This window comes from Xiphophorus hellerii, chromosome 23 (genome assembly GCF_003331165.1).
Source record: "Xiphophorus hellerii strain 12219 chromosome 23, Xiphophorus_hellerii-4.1, whole genome shotgun sequence".
Classification (NCBI taxonomy): Eukaryota; Metazoa; Chordata; class Actinopteri; order Cyprinodontiformes; family Poeciliidae; genus Xiphophorus; species Xiphophorus hellerii.
Genome location: NC_045694.1, coordinates 23,988,666 through 24,001,044, shown reverse-complemented (window position 1 = coordinate 24,001,044; position 12,379 = coordinate 23,988,666). Strand labels below are relative to the sequence as shown.

The 12,379-nt window shown below is 40.0% G+C and overlaps 1 protein-coding gene across 4 annotated transcripts in view; it reads right to left on the bottom strand.

The window, feature by feature from the left end:
- The window catches only part of tenm2a (teneurin transmembrane protein 2a), a 291,969-nt gene that overhangs the window by 216,703 nt on the left and 62,887 nt on the right, over positions 1 to 12,379 (bottom strand). For 3 of the 4 annotated variants that reach the window (XM_032554630.1, XM_032554631.1, XM_032554628.1), the window contains exon 2: positions 5,473 to 5,835. In XM_032554630.1, the coding sequence (XP_032410521.1) occupies positions 5,473 to 5,698 (226 nt within the window). In that variant the 5' untranslated portion in view covers positions 5,699 to 5,835. Of the gene's footprint in view, positions 1 to 5,472; positions 5,836 to 12,379 lie in introns of those variants that run through there. The other variant, XM_032554629.1, reaches the window with a different exon arrangement.

Genomic DNA, 12,379 nt, shown 5'->3' with positions numbered 1-12,379 from the left:
ACTTAAGTACAAGAAGTTTCAGATACTTTAAGACTTTTACTCAAGTAACATTTCAGTCAGTGACTTCGACTTTTACCAAAGTCGTATTTTGGAGAGGTACTTGTACTTTTACTTGACTCTGAGATTCCAGTACTTTATACAACACTGGCTACCAGGGACTGCGGCGGCTGTCATGGAGCCTGCTGCGTGGGGATGGACTCAGAAGCATGGCACACCCCAAAAATGAGCTAAATGGGAATCACGCAGCGCGCTGGGGACCGAAATATGTGGCTAAAGAATCAGATGTATAAAAAGGTGGAAGACAACAGATAGAGATGGGAAGTATACACAGTAGAAGGACTGCTTTTCAAATCTTTTTTTTTTTTTTTTTTTACCAGATCGCCTTACAAATAACTGATAAGTCTGACTGAAAACATACCAAGTATAGAAGACCCGTCTCCATTTTAAAGCAAAGTCCAATAAAAATGTGCTTGGGTGTTCTGAGAATGAGCCCCCATGCCTTATTGGCATCACTGATGGCTCAGATATTTTTTGTTTTGTGGTGTTAAATTGTGAGTGCCTCTAATGAGCTTTCCAGGCGGCTGCGTGTTATATTTGAGGGAAGAATGTGTTATTTGGTTGTGCTTATCCAAGCAGAGTAGGTAATAAGAGCGTAATGGGGAAACGGTGGAGTTGAGATACTATAAAAAGAGGAGGAAGAGGAGGAGGAGAAGGAGGGCGGCTGGTTCGTCGGGATACACCGCTGAACTTTGTTTTACTGGGATCTCTGAGATGACGTCTACGTTCTTAAACACGTAAACAACGACGGAAAAAGCCCTTGTTTCGAAATGTGCACATTTAGACCTGAAGCTTAATGTGGGAGCTTCTACTGGATTGGGCTTTTAACCACACGCGGTAATGTCATACAGGCAGTTAGGCACCCACATAAATGTTTAAACCGCTTTTCACCTTGACACAGCTGCTGCTGCTGCTCTTGTAATGCAGGAGTTCGTAAAACATGAGCATTTAGCAGTTCGAGCTTGTAGAGTTGTGTTGATCTACATTTGTCACCACTGTACAGGCAAAGAGAAACAATCCCGCTACGTGCATTTTTCAACAAGACCGCCAACCTCGAGAAAATGCATCTCGTCTATATAACACAAGTCACGAGCATTTCTGTCACAACATGTGTGAAGGATTTGGAACTCATAAAAATGTGTTACCTGGGAAATGTACGTATATATATTTTTTTATGAATATTAATGCTTGTTTTGTGGATTTTGAGTTTCTTGGATCTAGAGCAGAGTAATATGTGTAACATCGGATTTGCAAATAACATCTTGGATGCCGCATTTGGCAGAGTATTGTATATGAAGTTTGTTATTATTATTAGAATAGAAAAGTGAGAGAACAGAGGGAAAAATATCCTTAAAGTCAACAGAAATCAAATTAAAACGTGAAGCTAAGATTATTAGCTTTGCAATAAAAACACTGCACAACTTTAGAAATTAGTCTTATTGCTTTTTTCTAGGTTTGCCATGTCTCTTTATTTGCTCTTAGAAATTATGTTAAAAGTTTTTAGAAAAGTGTTTTTGAGCCCCACTTTTTAACTTCACTGAAATATAAATGTCCTTATGCGAACGTTTTACCCACGTTTCAATCAAATTTTCCTGTAGCACAGATTCATTTTCAAATTCATTTTGCTTGAGTAGGTAGGTGTTGCATGTTAAACATGTGATAGACAGCTGATCTGTCCAGGTTCTCACCTAAACAGCACTCAGTGGGTTTAGATAATAAATGCGTCAATGGATCATCTGTTACATCTTCTCTTTTTTTTTTTGACCGGTTTCATTTTGTATATTAGCTGTACTTAGAAACATCACAAAACCTCGAGGTTTTACACGACAACCATCCTTTTGATTGCCCAGATTTCTAATTTACGAGGTTGATGAAGTTTTTATGAGGTTTAAAATCTCCTCATTAAGTCTGTTATCTTTCATTTTATTTTTATTTTTTTGCAGGTCACTCTACTTAAAAACGTAAATGTAAGCTGCAATCATGAAAAATGTATCACAATGTTGCTTGTTTGGGGGGAAAACCCCCCCATAATTTTTTGGTATTTTTAATTAATGAGCTTTTTCTCCACTGCTGGACACAGCTGTTAAGTGATTTATGTTCAATCTGTCAATTAATCACATATGCAGAAGATGATTTGAGGGTTTTGCCGTAGACTAATTATAAAATGCTACTCTTTGAAGAGAAATAAAGATTAGGCGTCATGTTTGTTTTTCTCATTCAAAACGGACATTTTATATTAGAATACCTTTCAAAAATTACTACACCACAAACACAAAGAAAGATTGTATTGGAAAATAATCACAAATATGGCCCCAAATCACTCAAAAAAGACTCTCCAAGAACAAACTCCAGATGAGGATCTGTTTTGATTTAACTTACAGACACAGATGCTTGATTTGTTTAGGACATACTTTGAAATGCAAGACACCTTCTGGAGACATTGAGGTGCCTTCTTTTTGGGACTGTATAGTTTAAAAACAATTTTTATCACTTTTTTCTTGCAAAAGAGGCTTTTAATCTCAAATGGGATTTTCCTGGTGAAATAAAAGTAAAAAAAAAAAAATACTTGGATGCTCTATTTTGCAGCCGACGCAACAAGAGTCAACGAAATACTGTGAAGTGGAGTGAGCTACTATGAGTGTGAAATAAGAAACGGGCTGGAAAAAGCTTTGGGTTAACTTCCCAAAAAGTTCAGAAACACCCAACTGCAAGGAAATTCTAATTGAATTAAAACTGAATGTCATTTGTTAGTTCAGCTCCCGTCAGCCATGAAAACGAAATATTGCTCACTAGTTTAGCCACTAAAAGTTACCTTAGCTTAGATATCGCTTAGCTTTTAAATTAACAAAAAGAAAAATTATCCTCAAGATGAAGAGTTGGGGGTCGTTTCTACCAAGAAGCTATGAATATTATTTTCCTTTTTACCACTTTACCTAGAAGCTTCAAGGTGCAGTAGTAGGAACGAGAAGACAGTGTCTGCCTAACTCCCTCGCTTTCTCATTTTCTGGTTGCAAAAATATCTTGGAATAACAAGAAAACTCTTGTCGGCTGCTTCTCTCCTATCACTCTTTCACACTCCAACTCCTTCTCTTTCTCTGTCCTTCCAGCACTACTCCTCCTCCCATAGTGTCACAGTCCATATGGTGCTGCAACACTGTTGGTCTCCTGTGGCCACACTTCCCACGATGCATCTGTGGCTCTGGGCTTTCGATGGAGCCGATAGGCTGAGAGTACTGAGGTATCGACCAGCTATCGCCCGGTGTGAGGTCAGCTCAGTGCAGCGCTGGAGTGTGTCCGAGCGGCACACACCACTGACTTTCAGTCTATCATGGACTCTGCCAATCAATCCTCAATTTTCTGCTCTTACCTTTGCCTCTATAGAAGTATGTCCTCGTGTCGTATTCCGTTCTTCGCAGCACATTTCTCCCTTTGCGGTGTGCTGTCGAGTATTTTGTTCCCCGAACTACCATGAGATTGATCCATTTCTCCTAATTTCTTGCAGCCACACCAAGTGAGACATCACTGGTAAGTTTTGTCCTTTCAGGCTGCAATAACAGTATTCCGTAAGGAAAATTGAAATTTTTTTTAAAATTAATATTCTTCTTATTATTTGTGAGCTGTGTTTCACTGTTTTTCTACTATGCTCCACATTGTTGTGTTGCTGTGAGCTGGCTTCCTCTCCTGTCTGTTTCCATGCAGAGAAAACAGAGCTTAGCAGGGATCAATCCCATTGAGTCTGACTCTTTTCACCAGCCAAGGATCAATACTTTCTGTTTCATGTCCCCCCTCCTTTGCAAAGTACACACAAGAACGCGTGTACACGCAGACACACACGGGGACAGTCTAAAGACATGGCTAAGGGAGCTGACCCAACCCTTCAGAGATGACCTATCGGCCTGTCGGCTAACTCGCTCACCGGGGGATACAAAAGTTCATTATGACAGCTTTGCTAGTGCTAAATATCTGCTTTAGGCCTGGTGCTAAAATGCAGTAGGAAATCTGATTGTTTTTGCAGCCAGCTAAGATGTGCTGACTTCAAAGAAAATAGAGGTTCAACCATCTCATTGTGTGAGTCAAGATGTACTTAATATTTGACAGAACAAAATTACTGCAACTTGTTTATCTACACATGCTGGAATAAAAAAAAATATCTTCCAGCATTGACGGTATAAGAAATTAAATTTTTTAATGGAAGCTGCTACAATCCATTAGTTTGCTTTTTATTTTAGCAAACTTCTTTGTGCTTATGCTAATATGTTTTGCTTGAAAGCCTCTCTTTTATTCTTTTGGATATTTTTTGTAATGAACTTTTTAGTGTTGCTTCAAATGGGTCACCAATCAGAGCACCGCTAGGTTAGTTTAGCATGAATTTTCCATCATTTATATCCCTGTCACGCTGATGCACATCTACTTTGTTTCCATAGCAACTGCATTGCTCTGCGTAAGTTATGCTCCAGCATTTATACAAATCTGGTAATGTGGCGCACGTAAGCTGATTGTCAGCCTGGCTACCAGAGATCTTTTGGAGATGCAGAAAGACTCTCTGGTGCAAACATTGCAACTCAGAGATGCCATGGACGTCACACGCATCCACAGGTACCACTGGGACAAAATTTAAGGGAGTGCTGCCCAAACGTTGCAGCAATGAACCGAGAATTTCTCCAGATATGCAGGAGCTTCCTTTAACTAGGTATGCCAAATACTTGATGTGGCAAACATAATTATTTGACCTCTTGATAATGCTCATAAAGCGCCGAACCTTCATGCTCGTATGTCATACATTCAGAAAGTATGAAAAGTAAGAAGAAGAAAAAATAACATCGGAAACCTTGCCTTTCTTAGTCTTTGCAGTGACAGACACTGCAAAGAATTTCAGCCCTGTATCCCGATATACACCCCATTAAAAGGATTGAAAGCATCTAATTTTGTGTTTAACAAAACGTGCTTCACTTTTTACATTAAGACACAGGAAGAATATTATTTTAGTTACACCTACTTACATGGCAAGATAAGAAGCAGCACGACAGCAACGTCAAATCTGAGTGCACTGGGTAATAGTTACAAATGTTCTCTGTTGTTTTTCAATAAAAGCATCATATTTTGTATATGTTTTCAATGTGTAGACATAATGTATATTACACATTGGCACCATATTGTATCCCGAATTCAAAAAGCTTACGGGCAGTACTAAATAGGCTGTGAAAGTTGCTGGTGATGGCAAACTTATAGACATTTCATTAGAATAAACAGAGTCCCAATTAAGTTTTCAACAATGCATCTCAAACTGGCTTTTAAATAGCAAAAAACAAACTTTGTTACCATGTAATACCTTCAGTCCAGCACAGTTAGGATTAAGCTTCTTATCTGACTGCGCAATTATGCATTTCAGATGGATTATTTGCTCCGCAGACCCACCTTGCCTGGAATACTCATCAGACTCGTGGTGCACCAAATCTGTCACGCAGCCGCCATAGTGAAGCCTCTGCTCATGATCGAAGGCCTTCAGCGTCTCGCTGGAGCTGTACGACTTCTGGGTGGGCACGCGGCGCTCGTCTGCATCGAGTGAGGAGGTGTTGTACTGGGAGTCTTTGGAGCAACGACTCCTGGTGAGGGAGCGATTCCTCCGGTCTTTTAGATCCATGCTGATGTTGGGTTAAGTACGGCGATCCTCTGGGGTAAACGTTGCAGCAAAGGAGCGACGCGTCAAAGTCAGGGAGGGGGTGGAGAGGCCTCCTAAAGTGCCCCACCCCCCACAATGTCCGCTGATATTTCGGTCACCTGAAAAACAAAGGAGGAGGGGGAAGTGGAAAGAGCAGAGGAGTGAAAAGTTAGAGTAAAATTAACAGAGGTTCCGACGTGACTCACTCTCGCCTTCCACTCCCAGTGGACCCCACAGGGAGAGTTAGGTAAGAGGGAGCACTACGAATGGATATTTGAGCAACCGGGCAAATATACAACACATTGGAGTATTGACGCAGGATAAGTAAGGCTATTGTGGGGAGAAACAGAGCTGCCAGCCCTGTGGTCCACAGAGATACTCAGCCATCGACCGTGCTGATGAAAAATAGTCATCTGGCGTACAAATCTATTCCATAAAACCAGTGAGTGACTCAAACACGGTCCAGTCAGCCTGAACTGAAGGAAGCCATGCACGAATTTCCACGAAAGTGGCTGAAAAAGACCGGGCGGTGTAACGGCAACGCAGGCAGATAATCTGCATCAGAAGAAGGTAAAGGCCAAAGAAGGAGAAACGCTGCCGGATGCAACACGCAGGATGGAAGGAGAGGAGAAATGACTTAAGGGCATTGGAAGTCTCTCCCTCATTATCAGAGTGAGAATAGATCTGGCTCCCTTAGAGCCTGTAAGGGATAATCAAACACACCCAAATGCATACACTCACACAAACAGCACACAACAAACACACAGTGACGTGTATTTAAAGATCTGCACAGAAAATGGTGTCACCTGAACTCGCCGCGGCCTACCTCCCGACTTGCAAAGACATGCCTGTTTTTGCAATTACCTCAGAATTTATTTATTGTTTGATCTGTTCGTTCTAGCAATGCCAGCAACCATTTAATTTCTAAAACCATATCATTTATGAATGCAGGCTATAAATGAACATGATGCTAATAAGCCATGATGCTTTGTCGAGCAGCCTTGAGCAGTGCAATACGCGCGGGAGCTGAAGTTCAAAGAACAACAGCGTGAGAACCAGCTGAAATTGACAGGAACACTTCCAGCGGCTGCCGGGATTTGATATTCATGGCAATAAATAGGTCATTCAAGGTTCTATTACTTGAGGCTGAGGAAAGTCTGGTCCACCCACTGCATTAGAGCCGGGCATTGTGTTTTCAATCTCTCAAAGCTTCTCAGTCTGGACAGCACTCAGCAATATCAGAGCGGGAGAGGGCATTTCTGAAGAACAGTCATCAGCTGATTTTGAATATGTTATGTTGCTAATTGCACGCTTCAATAGAAGAAGAACAAGAGCGGCGACAAGAAGAAGAAGGGAAAAAAAGCGAGGTTTTAGAATGCGAGTCAATCTATTCTATGAGGGCTCATTTTAAAATGCTTGGAAGATAGTATTGAAAAGTGCCCTGCTATGTCCATTGATTAACAGTAGGTATTAAGTCTCATAAAGAGCTCATTATTCTCGGGCATCCATCACACAGGCTATTAGGAGTTCAGCCTTAATGTGTTTGTACCTTGTACGGAGGACGAGGAAATAGAGTGGGATACGGGCTCAGGAAATGCAGAGACACTTTGACTGGTAATATCCAAACAATGGACGAGCGCATGTGGAAGAGCCGCCGCAACAGTCAGCAGTCACTGTATGTTGAGGGAATAATTTGTTTTGGCTGTTTTAAAGTATTGGTTTAAACTTTGGGGAAGCAATATGAGCTCATATTTAACAGTAAAATAAGCTTGCAGGCTGAGCTCGTTTCCCAAAAGTGCAAGAAATCGACTGGTTGCGTTATTCAGCTCGATGTTCAATTGGATTGTTTGGACTACAAAATGACAATTATTCTCAATAGTGTTATAACTGATTTATGACAGCATTTTAATTCTTTCCAAGCCCATCAATAGTAGAGGCACAGTGGCAACCTTGGTGTAATACTCGATAGAGGAGGACAATGAGAATTGGCTGCACACACACCCCTACACACACACCCCTACACACCCCCTCAGCAGCATCTCCTTCTCCAGGAACACTAATTGTTTTTAGATTCCAAAACCACATTGGAGTTTTTTTGGTTTTATGGAAATAAGGATGGACTTCAATGATGAGTAGAAAATGGTGGATGGTTTGTTGTGGAGGAGGGGCTGCTCCTGATGTGTGTTCCTCCTATTAAAGTTGATCTAAAGAAACAACAATACCACTGAGTTCTCCCACATGGACATCAAGATGGCTTATTTATGGCTACAACTACACATGCAGCATATAAACAAGGAAATTAACAATGTTCTATTTGGACAGCAGAGGGGTTGGTCTCCTGCACTGTCCAAAAAGCCATAATTGCTTAGGCGAATCCTCTGCTTCACCGGGAATCAAAAGTCTTGGAAAGCTGCTGCACAGGTTTGTTTCTTTGCATATTTTTTAAATGTATAGACTGATAACAAATGACTTGTTACTTGTTAAAAACAGGGAAACTGTTGAAACATTTACCGCCAGCCACATTTTACAAGAGCTGAAGCTGTACTATATTCCCTCTGGGAATCCTGCTTGTCCTGATTACACTGAGAATCAATGAATTGGTTTCCGAAGCCTTTGAGAAATGACCAGGCCCCAACACTATTCTGAGGCAAAATTGATTTTAGATATTTCCAAAAGACCAGAAATTGCTTAACCTGGCCTGAACAAGAGAAAGACAAACACGTCAACTTGTGTTCGTCACACGCTAGGTGTGTTAGCTAGCTGTGACAGTTTACCCTGGTTTTGTCAGATACACTGCAGTTAAACATGAGAAAGAAACTTACCAAATTTCTTTGAATGCATAAACTTATCAAAAAGTTGAGAGTAGTGTAAGCTGGCAAGCCAAGTAATGTGGTTTGATGAAGCAATTCAATCAATAAAAAAAAAAATAAAAACAAAAAAATCTTACGTCATCCTAGGTAGCACACTAACTTTTCTTTCAGCCGCAACATCAACAATACTTATTAAAACATTTATAATATGGCTACTGCCCAGTGCATGCTACTCTGACTGATTTGTATATGAGCCTGGTTGCTGGTGGATTATTGTCTATTTCTATTTTCCTTTTATTGATCTTCTGTGTGGGCGGCTAAAGTGACAGCACTTTAGTCCAAAGCTAATTCCCCCAAAGGGACTGTAAAATAGGCTATATATATTGTATATCCTTTACAATGCAAACATATTTCATTTTAATGTTGTTTTCGCAATGACTATTCCATAAATATTAATTGATGTATTGTTTTTTTCCACTAAAGCAGCAGCAAAACAACCCAGTTCCTAGTATTGCTGCTGTTTTAAGGCAGAGGACTCTTATAGAAAGCCTTTGTTTGTTGTAGCTGTGAGGGATTGATAGGAAGGACCCTAATGCAAGTAAGGCTCCGAAGGCAGGTGTATAATGGTGAAACTGACTGCTCTGACATGGGAAAAATGAAACCTAGTACTATTTATATAGAGGACTGTAAAGGACTGACACAAGGCCGGACTGGTGTGATAACAAGGAACCTGGAACCTTGTGTGCAGGAAGCACAAACCAAAGCAAAAAATCTGGCACTTCCATGAAACAGTAGCAAAGAAACCCTCAAAAATAAACTTTTCTAAACCGAGCAGCAAAGAAAAAGCATAGGATTACATCTTAGGATTTACCCTAAAGAACATATACTGTACACATAAACATCCAGGTAAACCATTTAACTGTAGATTTGCTTCTTAGCGTGATTGGAAAACAAGATGAAAACGTAAGAGATCACAATAATCGGTTGTCAAAAATGGTCAGTACAAAATAACCAGAAGTGTAACGGCACTCGTCTTTATTGTTGGTTTTACTCCCTGACCAGTTGTGACTTTATAAAGAGAAGACCGATGCCTAATGTTGATTATTTTCACTCAGTTGATAATGCATACATGGCCGCAAAAACACACACGTGTGTCCACCCCGGCAAATACAAGTATTTTTCTTCGTTGCTCGGTTTAGAAAGGTTTACACACATTATGAAGAACGAAACAAAAAGAACCAAATGAAATACTTTAAGGATTCACCTTTGATAAGATGGTTTAAGATAGCAACTCAGTGGGTAGTGATGAACACACACGCTTTTAAATCATGACTTAGCGGTACCAATGTTTGAGAATCATGTAATGCTGCTTGTTGTGTATGTTTTACTTTTTTAAAATTCTTTCCAGTGTCACATTTTTCTTACCTTCGTCAAGGTTTTATTTTATATTTTCAAGTCTTGATCCTGGGTGAGACAGTCCAAAGACTCAATAACCTTTTCTCTACCATTTTAGCTGCATGACTCAACTCATGCTCTTGTTCGTCTGAAGGTCCACCGGAGCCCACGGCCAGCTTCCATTTCCCATAATGCTGGTGATATCTCTCCCGATCGTCACACTGGGCGTTTATCATGTACCACTCGCTCTCATTTGCACAAATTATGCAGCACACTTTGTTGTCGTGCTACCTGTCGGCTACACTCATACTCATCTAATGATCCGGACAGTAACGGCTGACAGATGGACAAGCAGATCTGCCATTGAAACAGCGCACAAACATTAGGCTGAGCTCAAAGGTAGTTTCCTTGACAGCAGAGAAAAGAGTTGCACGAAGGAGAAAAGAGACCATAAAGTGACCGTGAAACCCACGCAGAATGAGAAATGTAATTGTACGTTGAAGGTGAGAACGGAGAATTCATTTTCAAAATTACACAGGTGAGGTATGGAAAAGATAACGGCCTTTTACTTTTTCTTCAAATAAACGATATGTGATGAAAACATAGTGTCAGTTCACTGTAACTACAACTCGTATTCGGTTAATAGGAAGTTAATGACATAACAGGATTATAGAGCTTTCAAACAAGATGGTTTTTTCCCTTTCAACTCAAGCTGGATTGTGAAATAAAACAAGACAGGATTTCATAGGAAAAATGATTCTTGAAGGTTTTAAAAGACGCATGCAGTAGATGTATGTTTTTCTGTGGTTTAAATTTATGTACGCCATTTAATTAATAACTATTTGATATAAATTAGATTGCATTAAAAATCAGGGGGTGGAGGGGAAAGAAAAATGTCAACTGCATATTTCATGCTCACTAAAATAATGTCAAAGGAAGGCTTCACACAGGGAAAGGAGCATCTCTCAAATACGTGCATTGGTGCATTCATGGCTCAACATTGCCTCAGGTACTTTGTGTTTTATTGCATCATGCCTCCAATCTGCCTGAAGACACTGCAGAGGCACCCAGCTCTGGGGAGGATGCTGATCTTAATCAATCGGGCCTGTCTCTGGATATTATTGCACTGCATTTGTAATGGTTACATGTACATTGGCATTATACCCAAATACAATTAACTGTGAAAGAGCTCACACCCAGCCATTGCTCTCATTTTTTTTTTCTTCAAATACATAAGCATGAAGAGGACGTGGGAGCACGGGCATCGATGAAGCTTAGGGGCCATCACACTGCGGGACACTTCCTGTCCAGATGACTCCCAACTGCAGCCAACTTGGAGGATGCTCAAACAGCATTTAGTCACTCTCAACATACGGTAGTACAGAACCACCTACCCTGAATTTTCATAGACTACGAAAAAGAAGACAAAGCAACGGTGTTAAGACTTAAAAATAAATAAATGAAGGACATTTCTGGACAGATTTTCATCTGTTTTGTGCTGTCTTGACAACTTTTGTGTATTAGAATTTAACTGACGCTTGAAGTACAAACAGTCTCAGGCTTTTCAGCAAAACTTAAAAACAGTCATTTAAAAAGGTAACACCACAAAGCGGTAAGAAAGAGAGACAAGTAAAAGTGGTCTGTCTGTGTAGGAACATGCAGATCCTACACAGGCTATAACTCGATCACAGTTTTTTAACCCATCATGTTTGTTGGTGTATCTAAAAATGAGTCTTTAGTGGGGCTAAGAATACATGATTTAAAAGAAATGTGTGAAACACAAAGTCCTTCAATGTCTACGAAGTGTGTGTGTTGTTTATGATGTGCTGCTGTGACATATAGTGAATGTTTCTCTGGTTGCAGGGAGTACAATGTAAAGGGGTTTATAGCCTCAGGATCTCAGTTTTCTTCTTTTTCATACTTAAAGATCATCTGATCACCTTGGGATGGATTTCAACTTCATATGTATCTGAGTACAGTATAGTACATATACACAAAATTGGCCCCATGTGGTCGTAAAGCATAAGCTGAGTTAATAAGAAAAAGGATAAAATCTGAAAACATATCAGTCACTCCAAACATCCAGCCTAGAAAGTAAATCTTCACCAGCACAGACAGAGTGTTTGCATATCACAGCATGAGATTATGAATAGTATCCTCCGGTCAGGTGTACCATATTTGTGAAGCATTACGTACATTTTACAATATGTCATATGTGGCATTCATAGCTGCATTGTTCATTGGCCAAATTTGTTTTAACATAACTGATCAATTGGTAAAAGTTATAGTATGAGATGAATAGAAAAGCAATTCTGTAAAGATATTTACTTACTGGCTTGTATCTTTGTATTACATTGTCGCACTAGAAAGATTTGTCCTTTTTTCTTAACAGCATGCGTGAAGTTGATCTATTATTTGGACAATTTTGACTTGTCTCCTTGTTTGAAGGGTTTTAAAT